Raw genomic sequence first — 23,740 nt, 5'->3', positions numbered from 1 at the left:
TATCCTTGCAAAGGTCAACCCCTTGTGTCCTTGATCCCATTACCTCCTGACTCTTCAACATATTTCCTCAATAACTACCTTCTCTCTCTCTCTCTCTCTGTACTCTCTATTCTCTCTCTATTCTCTGTTCTCCCTCTGTTCTCTTTCTTTCTCTCTCCCTCCCTCCCCCTCTGACTGTCTCAACTTCAGTCTTATTATCTACTTTTTCCCCCTCCCCTATTCTTTCAAAACAAAACTTAATTGATCGAACCATTCCCATTAGCTATTTTTCCTGCATCTCATATCCCTTTCTGAGCTAAACTCCTTGATAAAGTCATTTATACAGCCATCTCCATTTCTTCTCTCATTTCCTTCTAAATGTTATTGTAATCTGATTTCCATCCTCATTATTCAACTGAAAACTCTCTAAAGTAGCCAGTTGTCTTAGGTTCTGAGTCTAATGGTTTTTTAGTTCCTCAATCTTCTTGACTCCTCTGTAACATTTGACACTGTTTAGCACTTATTCCTTCTGAATACTCTATCCTTTCTGAGTTTCCATGATACTGTTCTTTTCTACTTTTATTTTATGTGATTTATTGTATTTTGAATTTTTTCCCCTACTTAGTTGCCCCCTTTCAGTCTCCTTTACTGGTTCTTTGTCCATTCATGTATATTATCTATGGATATAGCTCTAAGATTTTTTATTCTGAGACCCCTTCTCTTTTCTTACCATACTCTCTAGCTTTGTGAATTCATCAACTTTCATTGCCTCAGTTATTATGCTTGGACAGATGATTCCCATCCTTGCCAGTACAATAAGCAATTATTAACTTCTACCATTGTACAAAGAAGCCTTAGATCAAATAATTGCACACCAAGATTGCTCTGCTTCCAGCCCATCCCCTGTAGTCATCATCCTTGTGATGGGGTGACATCTGACCTCACAGCTACTTCTGCAGGGTCTGCAGACCTCACCTCATCAGCAGCCACAGCTACTGAGAATCCAAAAAAGAAGATTTGGGGCCCCCAAAGTCCTTGACCCTGTCAAATGGTTGAATATCAGAAATAGACAAAATTTTACTAGTGGAAATTACATTTTAAAAGGCATATTACCCTGGGACATTTCCATCTTACTTGGAACTGAAACTCTCTATATTCCCTTTTAAAATTAAGCTTCTTGAGAGCAGGAACTGTCATCATCTTTCTACTTGTACTTCCAGTTCTTTAAATAGAGTGGATGATTTTTCATTTTTTATTCATATATATATATATATATACACATATATATAATGAATCTTTAGTATATCTCAGTGAACTCCAGTTCCATTCCAACTAATTATTAAACATTTCAAACTTGATATGCCATAATCATCTCAAACTGAACATGTCCAAAACATAGCTCAGCAATGTTCCTTCCAAACCTACCTTTCTTCTGAACCTCCTTATTACTGTTGAAGATTTTATCATCTTTCTACTCCCATAGTTTTATAACCTTTGTGTCATCCTTGATCCCCCCCATAGCTAATCAATCATTGAATTATTTCTCTCCTTACAACATCCCCTCAATATGTCCCCCTTCTCTCCAAACATACAGCTACCACCTTACCTCTGGCCCTCATCACCTTTCACCTGGACCTATTTTCACATCTCTCTACCTCAAGTACATCTTCACACAATATCCCTCTCGTATGTCTCTTCTCTTAAATCATAAGCAGGCCCTCATCAGCTCCGGAGGGGCAGCTAGGTGGTGCAGTAGGTAGAGTACTGGCTTTGGATTCAGGAGGACAGGAGTTTGAAACCCGGACACTTGCCACTTAATGGCTATGTGACCTTGGTCGTCAGTTAACCCTGATCACCTCACACCTGGACCATCTCCAGTCATCCTGATTCCTATCTGGCTACTGGACTCAGATGGCTCTGGAGGAAAAAGTGAGGCTGATGACAGCACATCCCCCTCACTCAAATCCAATTCATGTACTTATCATTGGCATCACCTCCCCTGAAACCATAGTCTTATTTGAAAATGAAGGATAATCATTAGCTCCTCCTGAATGAACTATTGTAATTACTTTCTAATTGGTCTCCTAGTCTCAAGTCCATCTTGCACATTGCTGTCATTGATTTTTCCTAAAGCTCAGGTCTGACAATATCACCTTCCTACTAAATAAATCAAGTGGTTTCCTATTACCTCTAAGAGTAAATAAAATTTCTCTGTTTGGCATATAAAGTCATTCACAACTGGCTGTCATTTTACTTTTTTGGCCTTATCATGCAATTCTACTATCACCACATTCTTTGGTGAAGCCAAACTTTATTTAAAATAAAATAAAACAAAACACATATATATATATATGTGTGTATAATATGTATATATATACATATATGTATATATATACAATTGATATCACCAGATCATCTTGAAAGCAGGAACTCTTCCCCCCCTCCCCCCAAACTCCTGATATGGTCAGAATTCAATATTACCACAACCATTTAAATGTTCTTCCTAGTTCTTATGGCTGTTAGAACTTTTTAAAGTAAAGTTTATGTTTCCATCTTCCATACTGGGGATTTCTGCTGTGGGATTATAGTCCTTAATGGCCTTCTAGCTGTTCTTAACATGAAACACTCCTCTGTCTCTGTGCTTTGCATCAGATCTCCTCCTGTTTGCAATTCTCTTCTCCCTAAATTCTGTCTCTTAGAATCCCTGACCTCAAGAATCATTCAGATACCCCAGTTGTTAGTGTCTTCTGTTCTAAGACTGCCTTATTTTTACTTTGTATATGTCTACCTAGGTTCACATTTTCTTCCCCATTATAAACCTTGAAGGAAGACACTATGTTTTGATTTATTTTTGTATGTCCAATGCATTGAGACCGTGCCTGCCCCATAAAAAGCAGTGAATAAATGGCTCCTAAATGCATCTATTTTCTTGTTCAGCTGTTTCCAAAAATCCTCAGAAAAGATGGAGTAAGTGAGCCTGGTTTCCAGATAAACAGAGATGAAGGCAATCAGGCTTCTAAGAAAGTAATCTGGCTTTAAGTAAACACATAAAACACTAGTTGTGAAAGTTGTAGGGCAATTGTAGACTAGACCTTAGCCTAAGGGAAGGGGAGCAGTAATCCCAGGATTTCTAAAAAGCAATTTAGTTCTTTTTACCACCCTCCTTAATTGAAAATAGGAAATATGTTAAAAATACATTTGTCATTTTAATGGACTACTATTGTAATGTTAATACAAGTGTTATAAAAATGAAAATATCTAGATAGCTAAAATAGGTAATATGTGTTTGTGACCTTAGGAAATTTCGCCTTTGGATCTATTTCTTTATTTGTGCAAGAGAATAATAGTAATAATAAATAATATTCAAAATGCCTCCTGATTGACTTACTTGATAATACATGACTGATTCAATGTAGTTGTGCACTGTGGTCCTACTGAGGTTTGTATATCATCTGTAGAGCCCCTGAGTTCTGGGTTGCAATGGGTTATACCAATCAGGTGACTAGACTAAGTTTGAATTAATATGCTGAGTCCTTAGCAGTGGAAGGCCAGCAGGTTGCCTAAGAATGAGTGACCGAGTCATAAATTGAGAAAGTCAAAACCATTGTCTCATTTAGTAAGTAGAATTAGTCCTGTGAATTGTCCTTCTATCAATAATTCTGGGTGAAATGGAGACACCTAGTATTAAAAAAAATATGTAGCTGCACATAGAAAATTTAACCAGTATTATGGAAACTGAAATGAAAACTAATCCTTCAAAACTATTTCCCATCAAAATCATAGTGTGTTAGAATTAGAAGAAACCATAGAGATCATATAATCCTACCCCTCCCCACACACATAAAGTTTTAAAAACTGAGGAAATGATTCCCAGAGAAGTCAGGTGATTTTCCTAGAATCATACAGTAAATTAGAGAGAGAGCCTTGGACCAGACCCCAGCATTTCTTATCTGGTGTTCTTTCTCCTAGTTCATGTGGTTTTGGGAGCTCCACATCAGAGTGACACATCATTTTTATGATAGGATTGAAGTCAAAGTTCTATCCTATGAGATTATGGCATAGAATCATTGCCTCCATATAAACCTCCATCTGTTTCATATTCTTTTTTTCAATATTTCATCAGTCCTATTTTACATCTCAGGTTGTTTAAGAACAGAAGCATGGCCTACCTAGAATGACAAAGTTGTTTGTATATTGTTGGTTACAAAACTAAGCTCTACAGTTAGACTCTAGTGAGTAGGCAGGGTTCTCACTGTTGTCTTGTTCCATGGGCTTACTTCAGTTTATTGTCCTTGTACCCAGACAGTTGGGTGTCTGGCACAATTTAAAAAACCTAAATCAAAGTAATTTTTTCATCCCACTCGGTACCTCCAGGTTTCTCTCTATGTATAAGGCTCCCTTTAAAAGAAGTGGGAAGAAATCTGTGGGGTCCGATGGGGGATGTGGATCTGGCTTAGAGCAGTTACTTCATTTGAAACAGTATTAAGCTTTTCCCCAAGTCCGTGTTGACAGCTATTATTTGACATAAAATATAAAAGATCCCACCCCCCCAGATAAATGCAATCTGAAATAACGTGTTTTACTGAACCTTTTTTACTTTTCTTACATCTTAGTCCTCTTCACATTCTCTGTAATCCAGTGACACTGGTCTTGTCCCTCTCACAAGACAAACTATCTCCAGACTTGGGGAATTTTCACTGGCTGGCCCCGGCCCTGGAATGACCTTTCTCCTTTCTTCATATCTTAACTAAAACCCTGCTTTTTGCAAGAATCTTTTCTTCACTTCTCCTAATGCTAATACCTTCTTTTACAATCATGGCCAATTTGTCCTGAATTTGTTTGAACATGGTGGTCTACACTTTGAATCCCTGATTAGACTATGAGTTCCTTGAGAACACTGATTATTACTTTTGTAACCTATAGTAGATTCTTAATAAATGTTTGTTGCTTTACCTGGATTCCATAAACCCGATTAGGAAAACACCATACTATAAGGGGCAAGACTAGGTATGGAATTCTAGTTTTCTCATGTATTAGTAATGTGACTAATCCTGTTTTCCTAGTGGTAAAATGGGTATAATAATGATTACCTAGGATTCTTGTGAAGATAGTATTTTGTAAACCATAAAGCATTATAATAGTTCATATATGTATTACAATGGATAGAGTTCTGGTTCTATGGTCAGGAAATCCTGAGTTAGAATCTAGCCTCAGTCACTTACTAGTTATGTGACTCTGGGCAAGTCACTTAACCTGGTTTGCCTCACTTTCCCTCCTCCATAAAATGACCTGAAGGAGGAAATGTAAAAACCACTCTAGCATCTTTGCCACGAAAACCCTAAATAAGCCAACAAAGAATCAGGACTAAAATAACTGAACAACAACATCCCCATTTCATATTAACTTTTTTACTTCTCTGTATCAGACCAGAGGGAAGTATGAAGTGACAACAGGAGTATTCAAATATCCATCTGAGATGGTTGATATATATGTGGACCTAATCAATAAATTCCCTTCAATAACTGCATTAATTGATCCCGTGCGGAAAGAGGTAAGGTGGCACTCCTTAGCTCATGATTATAAGGTAGGATCATAAGATGATAAATTTAAAGCTGCTGTCATTGAAGGCTAATCTCTCATTTTGTAAATGAGAAACTGGGCCCCAGAGAGGTCAAACAACACATCCAAGGTCACACAGGTGACAGTGCTAGGATTTGAACTCATGGCCTCTGAGTATAGTGCTGGGGTGGGAAGTATTGTATCCTGGAAAAAGTATTGGAACTTGAGTCAGATGACTTTTATTCCTGTTCTCTCTCTCTCTCTCTCTCTCTCTCTCTCTCTCTCTCTGTCTCTCTCTCTCTCTCTGAATCTCTATTTCCTCTTTTGTAAAATGATACCTCTTCCTGCCTCAAAAAAGGAGTTACAAGAATCATGAGAAAATATATAAAAAAAATTCAAACAATTGTTTTTATTATTTTAATAACTAATTAATTTGGATATCACCATTTCTAGTATGTGATCATTTGGACTTGTATTGCTGACGTGTAATCTTGTACCATTTTAAATAAGATGACTCAGCAGACAGATAATGAAAACACTTACCTGGAGTGATAGCTACTTATTGTAGTAAAACTCTGAACTTAATTTCCTATTCAATATGCATACCTTGAGAAAGATGATCACCTCTCTACCTCAAGATTCCAGGGATGTCCTGAGGGGTTGGCATGATTCTGCTCTAATGCTGTCAGCTCAAATCCTCATTCTGTTGTCTATTCAATCTAATCATTCCCCAGTGATTAGTGGCACTCACTTTTATTTAACCACTTAAAATCAATGAGCTTTTATAAAGCAACAATTCAGTAAAATGTGAATTTTCAAAGCATTCCCCATCAAACTGGGATTTACACTCTACCATCTACCATCTCAGTCCCTGGGAAGAGAAGACACAAAATGTAAAGCAACTGAATAGTTGCTAGCACAGTCGATTAATGAACCGATATTGCTTTCACTTGACTGCCTTTGATTTGTACAAGGCCAGATATGTTCTATTATATGAGCTTCACGCTTCACTAAAGTTTTCTGGTAAATCCTTGAATGAACTTCAGCTTCCAGACTTCTGGCTCTTAATAGTATACGTTTTTGAAGCTTCTGTATTTGTAGATATCTCTGATACTCCATTACCTAAAAGTAGGAAGAATAGATGCAATAGAGAAAGAAGCTGCAACAGGGTCATATGCTCAAGCCAATACATCTTTGTGGGGAGGCAAAGATGTAAGGTCTCTATCCTTTATCAAGGGCTTATGTCAGTCCTTGCCTCCTCATAGGAATATAGCCAAGCAGGGAAGAATAAGCGCAGGAAATTCACTTTGATTGGTTAATACCTTTTGAATGCATATCAGATTGGGTTCAGTAATGAATCAAAAGTCTGTTCAGAGTGCAGATTGGAATCAGTCTGATTTGGGTATGCTCCATTACATTTGATGATGCCTTTCTAGAACTGGGCTGCCAGCAAGCAAAAAGCTACACAAGCCCTGAGGATGGAGGTCTTTTTAGCAATGACTACTTATGTAGAAACACATCATTATTACATAAGCACAGTTCCATGTTTTGATTACTGCTAATAGAGTAATCATGTATATTTGGAACTATTCCCCAAAGGAAGAATGAAAGAACATGAATTGGAAAGGATTTTTATTTATTTTAAAGAAGATTCAGAAATGGTGGAATTTTAGAAGCTGTATCCAACACTCCCATTTTACAGATGAGGAAATAGCCTCAGGGAAGCTTTGATTTGTTCCTCATAAGCCATGGAGTTAGGATTTGAATTTTGACAAATCTGGTGCTCTTTTCACAAAACTCCAACTTTTATTGGACAATATTTTTAGCCTAATTTCCATAATTGTATATACTATATGCATATACACACATTTAGGTATATACATATATATATTATATATAATATATATATATATATATATATATATACATGGTGTACCAAAAGTCTTAATGAACTTATAAGTTTTCATGATTTATTATTAAACAATGAAAGTTTTAAAATGCATTAAAAACTTTTGGGACATTTTATGTATTTGAAAAAAAGATTGCATTTCAAATAGTCTGAAATAGTGAGATTTGTTCTTGGTCCAAATTGATCTCTTGAAAAGGATCCTTTGCTCATTGGTGTCTGATACTTTTCATAAAAATTCACTTTCCTTATCCTACAAACAAATTGAAATCATCAATATACATATTATGGATTTGAAAACTGTGGACAAAATTAAAAAACAAAGAAACATGACTTTCTTTTCTTTCTTTCTCTCTGGTAAGAGATTTGTTCTGCCATGTGCCAGAAGAACAGTCTTCTGGACTCTTTTGGAGTCCCTTCCTCTCCCTCAACTTGTGCTATACTCTAAATGGTGAGAAAGATGGCATGGGTTCCCCCATTCTCCAATCCCAAATGCTTCAATATTGAATTCTTTGAAGAAGAGCTGGTCTTTGGTTTACATTCTGCATTACAAAGCTCAACTTTTTTTCAAAAAAATAAACTTTAAGAAAGTATGTACAAGTGGGAGATTGTTGAAGTACATTATCTCAGTTGGAAATAATAATTTTTATAACAGACTAGATTATTAAAATGAGAAGGCCCAATTTGTAGCCCTTACAGTCCTTTGTAAATAGAATTTCTTCTTAATCAGTCTGGAAAATATTACTTATAGTAACTTACCAGTGCAGTGGTGGTTATGCATCTGATGTGAGAGGCTGGAGTTTGAAAGCTTGTCCATCTTTGTTTATGCTGAAGCAGTAGAGTTGGTCAAACACTCTGTTTTTATTAAAAGTTTTTCACCTACAACCTGACCACTTCTGGACCTGATCCAAGCATTTTCACTTTTATTTTTGAGGGCTATATTAATCTTTTCAACTGTCTTAGCAGTCATTGCCTCAGAGCAAAGGGAAATAAGGTGCATGTGCTAAAGTGAATATTGTGTTCATTTTTCCAGATTATTAATAATTTTCTTCTAGATTCCATGAATTAAATGTCAATAATTGTTTGTTTCTTTAATTAATTGAACAGGACATTGATCAATGGGACAGCATCTGTAATGCTCTTGGTTCCAGGTGTAACATCATTGCAGGGAATGCATCCAAAAGTGTCTCCAAGCTTCTAGAAGAAGAAAATGTCCACATCCCTAAAGCCAGTGGACTGATCATAAAACATACCAATCAAACTACAATATCCGACTTGATACAAGTCACCAAGCTTATTGAGAGTGAGTAAGAATATGGATTTGAAAGAGCTAGCATGAACTTCATGGAGTCATGCAAAGAGTTCCCAAAAATTGAACACCCACCTCAAGCATTGTAGAAATCCTGGGTGGTAAAAAGTTCTAACTCAGGTCTATCATTTTACAAATTAATCACTGGATTCCATGGTGTTTTGATACTATGATTTGGTCAATTCAATTCAATGAGCATTTAATTAGTATCTGCTGTGTGCAAAGGCTCTGGAGATATAAACAAATGAAAAGTAAGTAATTCCTGCCCTAAAAGAGCTTAACATGCTACTGGGTTGAAAGACCCCATGTATTCAATGTGTTGTTTGTCCCCTTTTGGATAGGAGCACCTAAAGATCAGAGTCAGTCTGCCTTTTCTGTTTGTAACTTCAGTGTCTCCCATTGTAATTTAGATAAAGTAAGTGCTAAATAAACAGCCAAATAAATAAAGGAGTGGGTAGACAAGTAAATCATTCTTTAAGTAAATATTATTTATTAAATAAATATATTTATATTTATAAATATTTAAATATAATTAAATATTAAAATATTAAATAAATTATGTATCAAAGAAATAGTGCAATGTAAATAAATAAAAGTAAAAATTGTATTAAATGGAGTTTGAGGAGGAGACAGTTGTAGCAATGAGGGGATTCAGAAAAGGTTTCTTGTGGCTGACTTCCAACTGAGCCTTAAAAAGAAAATTCATGCTTCTAAGAAGCAGAGGGGAATGGGGGAACAGGCTCAATGAATGGGTCACTTTGGTGGCAATATAATGAATATGAAAGGGAGTGACATGAAATAAACCTGGAAAAGTAGACTAAATGACTTCAAATGCCAACCTAAGGACTTATATTTTATCTTAGAGGGAACAGGGAGCTATTATCCCCGAGAAGAGCAAATTAGGAAAGGGGGAAAGGATAAAGATCCAAGAATGTGAAGGGTTGCCAAGCACAAGGATTAAGCTTCAGTTTAGGGGGCATAAGAAGGTAAAATCAAACAGAATGGGTAGATGCTTGCTGCAAAGGCAAATTTAGTCAGAAAACACAGTCTTAACAATTAGAGCTGTCCAAAAGTTAAATGGGCTGATCAGAAAGAGGGTGTATCCTCTCAACTTCATCAGGGGATCATAGTCTTCAACCACTCGTTGGGTATGTTACAGTGGAGTTTATATCTTTTCTTTATTGGATTGGATTGCTGCAGAGCTCCTACTCAGTTCTCAAATTCTATCATTCTATGATCTTGTGAAGATTCTCAGGAAGGGGAGTGAAAGGATCAGTCCATCTTTAGAAAGATTATTTTGGTAACTGTATAAATAATAGATTGGAGGGGGAAGAGACTAGGAGAGAGAAAGAATCAAATGGCAGTCATCTAGGTGAGAGATGATGAGGGCCTGAATTCGGGTGATGGTATTTGTGAATGGTCTAAATGGCCAACTGCTTTGTCTAGGGCCAAAGTTTTAAAGTGGTTTATCAGTAAATTCTTACAGAAGAGATATATATCCAATTGACATACCCTCCCATGATGACTGAGCTCAAGGAATTATTATCTATTTGGAGAAGTATATTGAATTTCATGGGAAATGGAGTCCAGAGAAATGTCTTCTAATAAACAATCACTAATTGATTTCTGGTGGAGTCAGATTAATAAAATTAAAATTTTATGTATCAGGCTTTCAGAACAGCTCTCAGTCTACACATTATATCTCATTACATTGTTCAATATAATATAAAATCTTTAGTTCGAAGGTTTTGGGTTGCTTTAAAATTGGGAGTATTTGTCAGTGCTTAGCATAGTAACCACCATGGAACAGGTGTTTCATAAGGGCTTACTTGAGTTCATGCTGTAAGTCAATATTTTAAAGTTAAAGACAACACAATTTCACAAATCTTTCCCTTAAGGGTAAAATATAACAATCCAAATGTGCAGAGGTATAATGAAGCCTTCCTTAAGCACTATCCTTTCTCTCTCCCACTATCAGTGCTACTACCACTATTAATACTACTAATAGTAATCTATTTCAATTCCTTTAGATCAATTCCAGACCTAATAAAATTGTCATTATTTATAAAAGCTTTGGATGTGGTACAGAGATGGCCTAGGTATAAAACTGTTAGACTCGGACAGAGTCATAGGCTCATAGATCAATAGCTGGTGGGTATCCTAAAGGCCATCTAGTTCAACCTTTACATTTTGCAGATGTGGAAAGTGAGAGTTTTGGTGATTGTCTAAGGTTACCCAGGCAGTGAGAGAAAGAAATAGGTCTTGAACCTATGTCCTCTGATACTACGTCCTGTGTTCTTTCCACTATATACTAAAACAGACTTGAGTTCAAATCCCACCTCAGATACTGTTATCACAGGCAAGTCACATAAACCCATGGAGATTTTAAAATGAGGATAATTCCTGTACTACCTGCGTCACACAGCTGCTGTAAGACAAGTGCTCTGCAAAGTCCAATGTAATGTTTAAATATGAATTATCATCATATTTGGAAAATACAATCTGAGATTCTTGACTTTGTATAGTTATTAGTTCTTCTGATTTACCAGAAAAGATTGTGGCAAATTGTGCTAAGAGACACTAAGTTTCTCATATTCATCAAAAACTATCATTATTATAGAATATTTATTTATAGAATCCTAAAAATAGAAAAACTTAGTCCAACCCTTACTTGAAATACAAATCCCCTCTTCCTACATCCCCATCAGATGGTCATCTAGGTGCTTCCTGAACACTTTTTCATTTAGCTTGGAGCTGAAATGACTGAAGAGGGAGTTTTGCAACCATAATGCCACTAAGCAGCTTCCCTAGCAAATCCTATCTTACATGAAGATGTTAAGAATGATGATCAAGTCCCTAGGGTCCAATTTCTGGAATGAGAAATGTGAAGGCTACCAACTAGGCAGAGACTCTCCCTACATAATACCTCTCAGTTGTAGTTATGAAAGTTAGTCATCTCTCAGCTATTTGAAAGGAATCAGATTGATAAAGCATAAAGTAATGAAAGCAAAAGTGTTTCTGTTATGATGAGGTACTTAGCTATTCAAATAGTTGCATTTATTTCTCCATAGACATGTTGTCCATCTGTGAAGAGTGAATAATCATGCATAGGAGAGTTCTATTTCTATACAATCTATAAAAGTTAACAATGGAAGATAAACAATTTCTATGCTTATAGGTCAAAACCGCATTGCCATCTTAGGAAGTACTGAGGGAGAATCTTCTGATGATAGCCTTGCTGATTTGGTAAGTGTTGAGAGCTGTTCAATTGCAGAATTGCCCGAACACTCCTTTTATCATGCGTCCGTATTTCAGAGAAATGCAGTCTTGGATGGAAAAAGCTTTGTCACCTTTTATGAAACTGGGCTTTTCTTCTGCCCAGAAAGCTATCTTTTGAGAAGAGCTAATCTTTGAACTTTTAAGAAAGAAAAACATGTGGGCCAGGAAAAATCACTCACATATCCATCTGCTACATTAGTCCCTAAAACGTAAGCAAGACAGGCTCTGGCTGTGTTGTTTACAGTGATAGCAACATGTTCATAGTGTAGTGATTAGGGTACAGTGATTCAATTTGCAGCTCTTTTCCTTTTTCACAAACTGCCCTTTTGTAAATAAGGTGACTTTTCTAAGAAGAAAATTACCATGTCAACAGCCACCGGATGGGGAAGGTTTCCTTTTTCCTCTTATGGGACCAGTCTTTTGTGGTATTAGGACACCAAATTAAACAACTCTCCCCAAATGACTTCCCCCCCCCTTTTAAAGTGAAATTTTCAAAATCACCTGTTCTTTTTTTCCCCTTAGGCTGTTGGACTGGGCGTTCGTTTTCTCAAGTTGGGAGGTCTGTCCCGTGGTGAGCGGATGACTAAATACAACCGCCTTTTTACCATCGAGGAAGAACTGGTCCAGAAAGGAATCCAAAGTACGACCTTTATTCTGGCTTTGTTTTCAGTGGGCAATGAATCAGTGTAAAAAAGATGGGAGGAGGGGACTAGAACTCACTCAGCAGGAGGGGCAGGGAAGCCAAAGACTATAAATAGATGCTGACAAACACTAGCATGGCATCCACCGCAATGTAGATTGTCTGTCCTTAATGGATGCTCTATTTACCTGAATGTTTCAAATTCTCACTGCTCCTTCTTGCTGAATGGACTGTGATGCTTTTGAACAAATTAATTGATTGGAATCCTCACTCCTGCCTTTTGTTACTATGCACATTACATTGAATGATTTGCCCACATCAGCCAGAAGCTATGGGCATGTGTGCTGCTGACAGTTCCTGGGGGAAAGCCCATTTCCTGATATTTCCTGCCTATTTGATGAATTTCAGTATTTTGGCTGGAAAAGACTAAGGATTCTATTGAAAATGAGGTCTTTCCTTAAGAAGTCCAATGTGTCTCTGTGTAGCAGAGTGTACCAGTCACAGTGATGATGATAATACCTGTTGGCTTATTTATATAACTAATAGAGCTTGATGGACCATATTGATTAGCATATAGGTTCCATTCTCCTCTCTACTCAATCTAGCTCGTAAACAAACACCCTCCCCCCAAATTAACCAAAGCAAAAGCTTATTGCAACCTACAGCCTTATTCCCTTATACTACAACACAGATTAAGGTACACCAGTCTTTTACCATTACATTTGATGACAATGGTTCCTCTTATCAGCAACACATTTTGGAATCATAAGATTTCAAACTGTTAGAGATCCAAGACATTATCTAATTGAAAGATTATTATTAATCCAGGGTCTGTAACCATTCTTTTTTGTTTGTGTTGCTTTTGTTGTTTTTGCAAGGCAATGGGGTTGTGATTGCCCAATGTCACAAGTAATTTAGTGTCTGAGGTCTGATTTGAACTGATTTGAACTCCTGACTCCAGGGCCAGTACTCTTATCCAGAGTGACACCTAGCTGCCCCAACTATTCTTTTTTTTTTTTAATTTTGGTAGTTTCATTACAATGTCATTAGTTTACTTTCTAATTTTATGTATTTTATTCTATGCATTTAAAAACATGAATCTCAGAAGGGATCCATAGACTTCTCCACACTGCCAAAGGGGTCAAAGGCGCAAAATCAGATGAGTAGTCCTGCCTTAGTAGTCTCATTTTTTTTTCATTTTACCCCTGAAGAAACTGAGGGGAAGATGGGTGAAGCAGTGTGCCTAACCTCAGATGTGAGAGAAGCAGAACAAAAATCAAGGTAACTCTCCATCTTGTAGGGAAGACACTGAAGCACACATGAGAGATGGTGATTTCCCTATGGGAGAAATGCAGGGATTTGACACAAGATCTTTCAGTTCTAAATTCAGTAACCTTTCTATCATACAATGCTGCTCAGTTCTTTCACTTTACAGATGGAAGAAACTGAGGCCCAAGAGGTTCAGTGATTTGGTCTTATAGCCTGGGCCAACAAACCCATTACATGTGCTTTCACTGAAAGGAGGCAGATTCTTCATCCTTAAGCAGCTCAGTATCAGCTACTTCTCTGCCTACTTAAGATAACCCAGCAAACCTCTTCCATTCTCTTTCTTCCCTACCCATATCTCTCCTTGGGACTGGAGGAGACTACTAAGGTTTGATATTTAGGAGAGCCTGGACTTCTCCTCCAAACAGTTTTGTAGCCTCGGGATGCTGCTTTGGCCTGCAGAGGCTTCCAGAGGAATGGAAGAGTAAATATGGTAAGGAGGCAGGGGAAGTAGGATTGTCTTGATTTTCTAGCTTTAAGGTTTATTACCTAGGTGCCCTTGGGTAAATCACTTAATCTCTGTAGCTTTCAGTTTTGTAATCTATTAAAACGAGAGAATTAGATTAGAGAAAAAATTTCTTTAGTGTCTTCTGGTCTGAATAGTATATAAATCTAAAAGGGATTGTTTTTGAAAAGGAGTTAAAGAAAGCAATGGGGAGAAAGAAGGCAAGTCACTCTGAGGGGTTAGCTTTCTCCCGAGTCCTGAAAAAATTCACACATACATATGTCCCCCTCTACATTTCCTCACTTTCTAAGGTTTCTTTTAATTGTAGTTTTTTAATTGAAAAACTAATTTATTTACTCTTAGGAAAATGCCTCAAGAATTTGCCTTATTTTTTTGGTGTATACCTCTATCTATAAGAAAACATACACATATGCATGTATACATACAAATATTTATCTTTCAAAGAGATCTCATTTTCAAGGAGTAGAATATAATCAAATTGACTTGTCATTTCATTTGATTCTTATACCATCTTATGAATAGGCAGTGCAAGAACTTTTATTCATATTTTACTTGTGAGAAAGTTGAGGTTCATCGAGGTAGTGATTTGCTCTAAAAGTCACAAAGCCAATAAATAATTGGCAGGACCTGAACTTGAACTCATATCTCCTGCTCCTGTGTCTCCTTGTTTTTTTTTTTTCATGTCATCCTGCCTCAACATTTTTCTTTCAGTGGTTGGGATCAGAGACTACATTTTCTGATATTTAACAATAATTTGGCCATGAAATATCCCTAGAAACACAAAATGACTGAAATGAGAAAAAAGTCAAGTTGCTGAATTTTGAGTATTTGGAACCTCTGAGAGTTAAAATGATTTGCCCAGAATTATTGAGGACTAGTGGAAGGGACCAGTTATGGAACCCAGGCATCCTCCAACTCACAAGTCAGTAGTCTGGCCAAGATGCTACCCTACCTCATTTGCCACATCTCACACTTTTGCTTTTTATTTTACACTAATGAAAATGAACTTTTTTCTCCCTATAACACATTTTCCTGCTTTCCTACTCTTGCTATTGCTTATGACAAGAATACTTCCTCCTCCTCTGAAAATCATACAACAAAACCATACTCAAAAGGCCAGTTCCTCCCAGAAGCCTTCCCCAAGCCATCCAGTCAGTAATGATTTTCTCTTTCCAGAACCTTATAGTATTTTCTTTGAATCTTTATTCATTTAACATGGATTATAGTTTTTAAGAATGCTACTTCTCACCTAGACAATTAGGACTGGGACCCTTTTGTCTTTAAACTTTCTATCTTTCCTGTTACCTATCATAGATCTCTGCACATAACAGTAATTTAATGGATGTTGGATTTACAAAAGGAACTTTTGGAGTGGCTAGTGGCGCAGTGGATTGAGTACCAGCCCTGGAGTCAGGGGTACCCGAGTTCAAATCAGACACTATAATTACCTAGCTATGTGGCCCTGGGCAAGCCACTTAACCCCACTGTCTTGCAAAAGTCTTAAAAAAAAAGCAAGCAATTTTCCACTTTTCACTAAAAATGTTTCTGTATTCTTGCCTCTTTTCACTTTTTACCTGATCACATGAGTAAGAGGCAGATTGTATAGTATAGAAATATAGTAGAAAGGTGCTGGTTTGGGGAATTGAGAGGATTTGGGTTTGAATTCTGCTTGCTACATGACCTTGGGCCAGCCCAGGCAACCTTTCCTAACCTTAAACTATCTGGCCTCTGAGATTTCTTTAGCTCTAAATCTATGAGCCTATGAATTTTGAGACCTCTTTACTATAATTGGGATATATCCTTTAATCTATCCAAATGTGTAAAATGGAGAAAATCACACCTTTTTTTATGTTACAAAAAATGATTTTTACAATAAGCACTCCATTTCAAAAACTGTGGTCCAGTGGGAGAGCATCCATGAATGGCAGCCCAGGACCTCTCTGGTAACAATGTAATAATATGTCCTTAGCATGGACATAGAGATTATAATGCTTTGCTGGAAATCCTGTGGTTAACAGAGGACAGAGAAATAGATCCATGGAACTTTGGAAATGGAAAAGTAAAGCTATCCATGATTTTGCACTTTCCTCAAACTATCCAGACTAAATGGGAAATCCTGGAAAAATACATCTTTTACACTATTATTAGTGCTATCACTATCCCATACCAATTGCACTTTGGGCTTTCAAAAATGTTTGCAAATATGTTCAGTACTAGTTTCATAGTTGGCAACATTTTGCATTCAGGTACAAGACTACTTTTCCTTTATGTCCTGTTGCTGTTTCTCCTTTTCAGTCTTGGCAAATAATCCACAAGTAATGTCCTGCTGTGCAGCAAATAATCCACACTGTTGAATTAGTGTATTGTAAATTGAATAGGGAGACTACCCTGCACAGTGAATATGTGACTGAAGAAAATATAGCTTTAAATGGTTCTGAAGTCTTTCGGGATTGTGGTTCCAAGATTACTGAGTGATGTTTTAACCTGTCAAATGCATAGTTTTCAAAAGTAACCTTTTAAATGGTCATAGCATTTGGATAAGGCACTAATCATTTATTTGTTTATTTTACTTTCAGTCCCAACAGAAGGGCAAACATTTATCGATTTCGTTGAAGAAAGTCAAAAAGCAGAAGAAGCACTGGCTAATTCATCTTCTGTCAACAGTGGGAGGACAGAGAGTTTAACATGACCCATTTCTTCAGTAAAATAATATGGATCTTCCATAATGAACTTCATGGTCTTCCATTGCAGGTCCAGACAATTCATGTTAGGAGTGACAAATCTTTTAAAAATGATTTTATACTGAGCTTCACTTCCCTATTTTCACCATTCAATTCAACTGCCAAAGATGGTCACCAAAAACTTTTTTTCGTACTCACCATATTTCAAAAGGGACTTTTAAAACAAAGATTCCAATTCAATGATTTTATGTTAAGTGGTGTCTGTTATGGAAATATATTAATAGCATGAAACATTACACTTCTCCTTTTTTCCAAGCAAAGTCTCAGACTACAAAACTGACCTCTAAGTTGGTGGCTGATTTGCTTTTTTTTTAAATCAGAATTTTTTCTGAGAATAAGTATCTGAGTTTCCTGGGAATGGTTCAAGCCAAATCATTTATGCTTTCACATTTCATATAGATTAGAAAGTAAGTGATTTGAAGAACTGAAAGCAAGATAGCAACTTCATTGCATCCTCAGCAGTTGTCTGAGGGTTATAGAATTCCACGAACCTTATTTGATTCCTTCTACAGCCTATGTCAGAAGCACCCTTTCCTTCCCATGTAAAGCACCAGTCCCCTTCTTATGTGATGAACATATTCAAACTCCACAATAATACTGTATTGTGTAGTATTGCTCATTTGTGTATCATTGTTCATTTGATTTTAAATTACATGAGGGAATTAAATGCAATTGACATCTTTGTATTTTCCCCAGTACCTAATAACAGTGTTCAACTGTTCAACACTTAATCAATGATTGTTGAATGAATCAAAAGTGCCATGTTTACATATACACATCCGTATATATTATTTATGTGATTTAGGCATAATGATAAAAGAGGTTATTGATTTATTATTCTACAAGAAATACTTATTTTAAAATTTAATGTCTTGGACTATATGTTTTACATTTTTAAATTTAAATTTTAGGTGGTTTCAAATTTTTGACAGTAAATCCTTGAAACCCTTACCACACATAATGAGGATTGCTCAAGATGAAGGAACTTAACGTCCTCACAGTAGAGAGGACTTACTCTTAGTATTATTTGAAATGGATTCAGTGGTGCAGTAGAATTGATTGGTGGCACTCTGTAGGTTGGGACAACTTTTCACAGTTTGTCACTACCACCACCTTTGATATTAACAACCAATGAGATAAGAACAAGCTTGCTGTATTTCTCCCAAAACCAAAAAAAAAAGTGGGAAGGAAGACTGCATATTTTAGGACATATATAATCTTGGCTCACAGCTGTAACATAATAAAACTATTTAATGGATCAGTCTCTTACATTAAGAGCTTAATTATAATTAGCTCAGGCCTGGATCCCCAGTGACAAAAATGCAACCAATCAAAATCAAAATATTCACCTGAAATAATGACTCCAATAATCACAAGATTCATCTAGGAAAGTCATTGACTTCAAGACACTGGGCATTTTCCAAGACAGTTCCTACTTCTGGATGACATTCACTGATGTGCATATAAACATAATTGATTCTGGACAAGTTTTTTTAATCCATTTAAGCTGATACCTATAACCACACACTAAGAAAAAGAAAAAATATAGTTCTTTTAAAAATAACTGAATGTGAAGAAATATTCTTCAGGAAAAAATCTTTAAATTGATCTCTGTAATGTTTATCCAATAATATTGCTCATGCCTACATTATTTATAAGTATCTACTGTATATTAATGCCTGAAAATGAAGCCGACACCACTCAAGTCCTCCATATAAAAAAAAAATCAATGTAATCTGAACAAGGTTCTGTGAAATAACTTTGAAAAATTTACTGTTACCCAATGCATTTTAAAAGGCCCCCAATTTTGGATATTTGGTGAATACCATGCTTCAATAATTCACTATGCATGTATGTTTCTAAAAAGGGAATTAATAAGGGAGAAGCACCACAACAGAAACTGCTCTTTCTGCAACCACCTGAATGTTGTATTACTATCAGTGGCAGAAATTGTCTGGCTTATAAAAATTTCAAAAGGCATGAAATGACGGAAACCTTACAAATGTTAAGGGCTGTGTCTGAAATTGCTATATATGTGACAATATGGGCTGCTAAAAGTCCTAATAATGAACTAAGATTTTTTATTAGAGTGTGATAGTACTTTCAAGTTTTATTTTTCTAATGAAAAGAGGGGAACTTTGTTCTTCAGGCTAGAAGCAAAAATACCAGGAATAACTTCCATAAGACCCCCTGCCTTATTCTGATTGAAAATCATGCAGCGGGGCAGCTAGGTGGCACAGTGGATAGAGCACCAGCCCTGGAGTCAGGAGTACCTCAGACACTTAATAATTACTTATGTGGCCCTGGGCAAGCCACTTAACCCCATTTGCCTTGCAAAACCCTAAAAACTATCATGCAGGAAAACAATTCTAAATTTATCCCCAATTTAAATTAGGAGAGCCAGCAAAAGTGTCTTAATGTTGTAAAAAACAAACAAAATAATCATTAATGTTCATTTTTGAAATTGCATCTTCTTTCATATATATATATATATATATAGCACTGTATGACAAAAATGGTCAAAAAATGTTCAGAATTTTTTTTATGAAATGTTTATCATGTCTTCAGGCTTTAACCATTAGGATTACTCTACCTTCAGAAGTTCAGGACTGCTGCTAGTGACTGCAGAAGCTCACATAGGGAAGATGCGTTGAATCTCAAAATTTGGGTAAAGGGAAAACTTGCTAAGAATGTGAATATAGAAACAAGTATAAGAAACTTTTAAAAAGTTTCTGATGATGGTGAAGGGAAGTTAAGTGCTTGTAAAAGGGCATACATTTCTAAGCTCTCATTAATTGCTTATTTACTAACTCTCTAAAACCAATGCATTTGCTAAAGTTGCTAAATATTTTTTGGAATGATCTAAAGACTAGATTTTGATGTTCAGTGTTTCATATTATATAAGAAGAAATATAATTTAAATTTTTTTCCTTAGGAAATGATATTGTGTGTTTTTTCTTTGAACTGAGGTTCCCCCTGCCTAAGTTGAATGTATGAAGTCAGGTTTTCTTCACATAATTACAAATAGACAGTTGAGTTAGGGATGCATATAAATAGGTTTTGCCAGTCACTTGAGTCCTGAGCTGCAATTTAGAGCTGCAGGTTAGAGTTAAGTCTGGCATTGATATGGTGAGCCCACAAGAGTGGAAAGTCACAAGACTTCCTAAATCTGTTCTGAAGCACAGCAGGTCCAAATTTTCATGTTGACTAGCAGTGCCATTAAGTCCACGCACAAGAAAAACACCCAAACATAGCCTGTATCAATTCCAACTGCCATGTTGCAGTATTATTAAATTATAGCCAAACCAACTGAAACCTGATGAACTGTACTCTAGAGGCAAATTTGAGATGGCTACCAAAATTACAACTCTATTTATTTTCATTACCTTGCTTATTTTATCTATATAACTCCTGTCACTGTCTTCACTTATATCCATTTATATGTCACTCAATCAGTAAACACCTTTAAAATTGTTCAAAAATATAACAGATTTTATCATCTAAAATGCTTTTCACTATCGATTTCAAAATGCAAAAAACAAAATGGGAAACTGTTGATACTTTTTAATAAGTTATGATGAAGTGCTATAGAACCTGTCATAGCACATAAGAAAAACTTTAAGGAAGTACAGATTCAGATTCTTTTTTTTAAACAGTTGGTAACCCCTATATATATCACACAATAGTGCTGCTATTTTGGGGTGAGTTATAAAGTGTCACATTTTCAATTCTCTGCAAGGAAACACATCTAAGCTTAAAATTTATTACTAGAAATCACAGAAAGACAACTCTCCCAAAGTTTAGGAAAATGCCTATCCAGGTCAACTAATCCTTGCTTATTAGCACTCGTGCAAACATAAAACAAAATACAACTACAGCAATTAGTACTTATCATTTTCTTTTGCCTTTAGGTGAGGAACACAAGACAGCTGCATGCAGAGGAAAACAAATCAAAACCATTCATTTGTTTGAAGACTTAAATTACCATTACTTAATCATTGTTATAAAAAAATCTTACAGTACATTCAAATACATTACCACTTATTTTAAATAAACACCAATTTTGAAACAATCAAGTTTGAAAAGCTGCACAAGTTAAAAAAAAATCCCTGATTACATTTCTATTTGTTCACTGTTGTGGCCTGAAATATTGTATTTTTAGAGAATACCTACCACTTAATTTCTTTTTTAAAATCCCCTATGTAATGTAGACTAGTGAATCAGGAAAATTATGTACCTGTCACTCAGTTTCATCGTAAATAAGAGCTGTGATAAAGTGTAGTTCTTCGTTACATTAGTACATCATGACAAACATCTCCCCATAGTATATGGCTTAGGATGTCCACACAGCATGGAATTTAAAGGTTTGGGTTTTTTACTTGAATTCAACAGTCATGCCAAAGGCAGTAGTGTATTCCCACTGAAAAATCTGCCCAGGGAAATCTTAGTAAGGTTCAACTGTTGGAATTTTCTGTTCCGATACACTAATCATGACTATGATAGGATTCACTTTGAAAGGAGCAACAGATGGCAGTATCTCAGAAGGAAATTCTGCTCCAGAAACCCTCAGAACAGAATTTGCATGCATCAATAAATCATTTCATTGTTGCTGTAGTCACTCCACCAAAAGCTGGTCAGGTATGACAGAAACTGTGGGGTCTGTAAAGTTGTCAAAAATTGTTAGATGCCAATATTGATTAACTACAATATGGACATACAATATAAAATATTTACAATGCATGGTATATCAAAAGCTAAATTCATCTGAGAAATCTAATTATTCATTAAGTGCCATAATCTTTTTTCCTCACGAGAGATGAGTGGGTAGTACATCATTGAAAAATGGATTTTTTTTTAACCCTTGGAAGGTAATGACAATGAACAAAAATAGCTAGGAAAAAATCTTATCCCTATATAGCACAGAAAGACCAAAACCCAAATTGACTTGAAATCTGTGTTGTCACAGAATCACTGTGTACGGCTAAACTACACACAATAGGGCATTAGAACAGAACCTGAATTCTTGAATATATAAGTTCAGAATTCATAGCCCTTGACAAGACACCCAATTTCATTATGTGCTTACTGTAAAGGACTTCCAAAAGTGGCAGCCTTTTGGCTCATAAATTAGCAGTTGGAACTATCTGTCTCTTTGATTTTCTCAACTATTTCTTCTTTACATTCTTTTTTGTTGCCATCTTCATCCTCCTTGGGTTGACTTGACTCATTTTCAGCCACCGGGTCTTTGGTTTGGGGTTTGCTTGTGGAAATGGGATCTAAAAATACAACTGGACTGGCCTGTTTTTCACTGCCCATATCTCGTCTTGCACCTCCAACGTTACTACTGGGTGGTCTGTGGAAGGAAGAGTTAAAAACAAAAGAGAAAACAGAAAAATAAAAAAAAGCAGAGAAAATATTTGTCTATGGTAATCCTTGCCTCAAAATAATTTTCAGATTTTCACTAACATGCAGAGCCAGATCTGTAGTCAGAGATGCCAGACATTTAACAATGAAATGGATGAATTTGATTAGATATTAAGTGTACATGAAAAGACAAAGGTGGTGACAGGAAAAGGGAGAGTCAAGTAAGCTTAACTATAAAAATTGTGAAAAAAGTAAAATGTACCTACCTTCTTAATTACATGCTCTTCTCAGGAAGGATAAAGCCAATGGATACATTGTGCTTTCTTCCTCATTCAATGGCTGCTCCTTAGAACTCTCCTGTAACAACCTTACACAGCTGGGAGGAACACTTTATCCCCCATTAGCCTGGATCTCGAGTTTTTTCAGAGAATACTGTCATGGCTGATGATCTAGCTGTGACTCAGCTGGGCTATAAGGAACGCTGCTTTGGGCACTTTTGTTGCCTGCTGAGATAGCCAGATTGCTCTAGGGCAATGACACCAGTTGCTAACACTACCAAGGGAAAGAATTTGGCTAGAACTATTACAGAGTTGGGATAGAAACCCAAAAGAGTTTGGGGGCAGATACAGAAGAAATCTCCAAAGATCTTCAGCATTAAAACTTTTGCTAATATCATTTTCAGGACTCTAGGGCCAAAGTTCCAAGAGACTCTTAATGCTTTCTCAGTGTATTTGAAGTTATCATCCTATTTTCCAATCTGAGGAGCACTGCATTTCTTTGTGAATATGTTTGCAGATCCCCTTTCAATGACCAAACAATGAATTCCCTTGTCTATTCTGTGTTTAGGGACAAAGCCATAACTAGAAGAGAACTAAGAGCTTGGCTCCAAAGTTTATGGGACACAAGTTTAACATATGTAGTTAAGAAAATTACTGAGCTCACCACTTCATTAACAAATCAGCTACTTAAAAACAGAAGCTACCATATGCACCCAATGTCAAGTTATTATAATAAACTCCCCTACCCACTCAATGTGATTTTTGGGGGGGTTGGTTTCTTGTATTACTTTCATGTTAAAGATTACAATGTTGATTTGACAGTGTGTTCTATGATATCCCATGTACCAAATTTGCTTTCTCCAGAACTTAGAAACTTTGATGTCCAAGACAGG

At 36.2% G+C, this 23,740-nt stretch overlaps 2 protein-coding genes across 5 annotated transcripts in view; one reads left to right on the top strand and one right to left on the bottom strand.

Annotated features, from left to right (window-relative positions):
* ENO4 (enolase 4) overlaps positions 1 to 17,276 on the top strand; it is a 35,942-nt gene extending 18,666 nt beyond the window's left edge. The window contains exons 10-15 of one of the 2 annotated variants that reach the window (XM_074233569.1): positions 5,405 to 5,530; positions 8,552 to 8,747; positions 11,932 to 11,999; positions 12,555 to 12,672; positions 13,884 to 13,953; positions 17,041 to 17,190. In XM_074233569.1, the coding sequence (XP_074089670.1) occupies positions 5,405 to 5,530; positions 8,552 to 8,747; positions 11,932 to 11,999; positions 12,555 to 12,672; positions 13,884 to 13,953; positions 17,041 to 17,077 (615 nt within the window). In that variant the 3' untranslated portion in view covers positions 17,078 to 17,190. Of the gene's footprint in view, positions 1 to 5,404; positions 5,531 to 8,551; positions 8,748 to 11,931; positions 12,000 to 12,554; positions 12,673 to 13,883; positions 13,954 to 17,040 lie in introns of both variants that reach the window. The other variant, XM_074233568.1, reaches the window with a different exon arrangement.
* The window catches only part of SHTN1 (shootin 1), a 124,125-nt gene continuing 109,758 nt past the window's right edge, over positions 9,374 to 23,740 (bottom strand). For 2 of the 3 annotated variants that reach the window (XM_074233564.1, XM_074233567.1), the window contains one exon: positions 9,375 to 22,558. In XM_074233564.1, the coding sequence (XP_074089665.1) occupies positions 22,333 to 22,558 (226 nt within the window). In that variant the 3' untranslated portion in view covers positions 9,375 to 22,332. Of the gene's footprint in view, positions 22,559 to 23,740 lie in introns of all 3 variants that reach the window. The other variant, XM_074233566.1, reaches the window with a different exon arrangement.

The sequence above is a fragment of the Macrotis lagotis genome, chromosome 4 (assembly GCF_037893015.1).
Source record: "Macrotis lagotis isolate mMagLag1 chromosome 4, bilby.v1.9.chrom.fasta, whole genome shotgun sequence".
Lineage (NCBI taxonomy): Eukaryota > Metazoa > Chordata > Mammalia > Peramelemorphia > Peramelidae > Macrotis > Macrotis lagotis.
The sequence above is the reverse complement of the archived record's forward strand: the minus strand, read 5'-3'. Positions and strand labels throughout refer to the sequence as shown.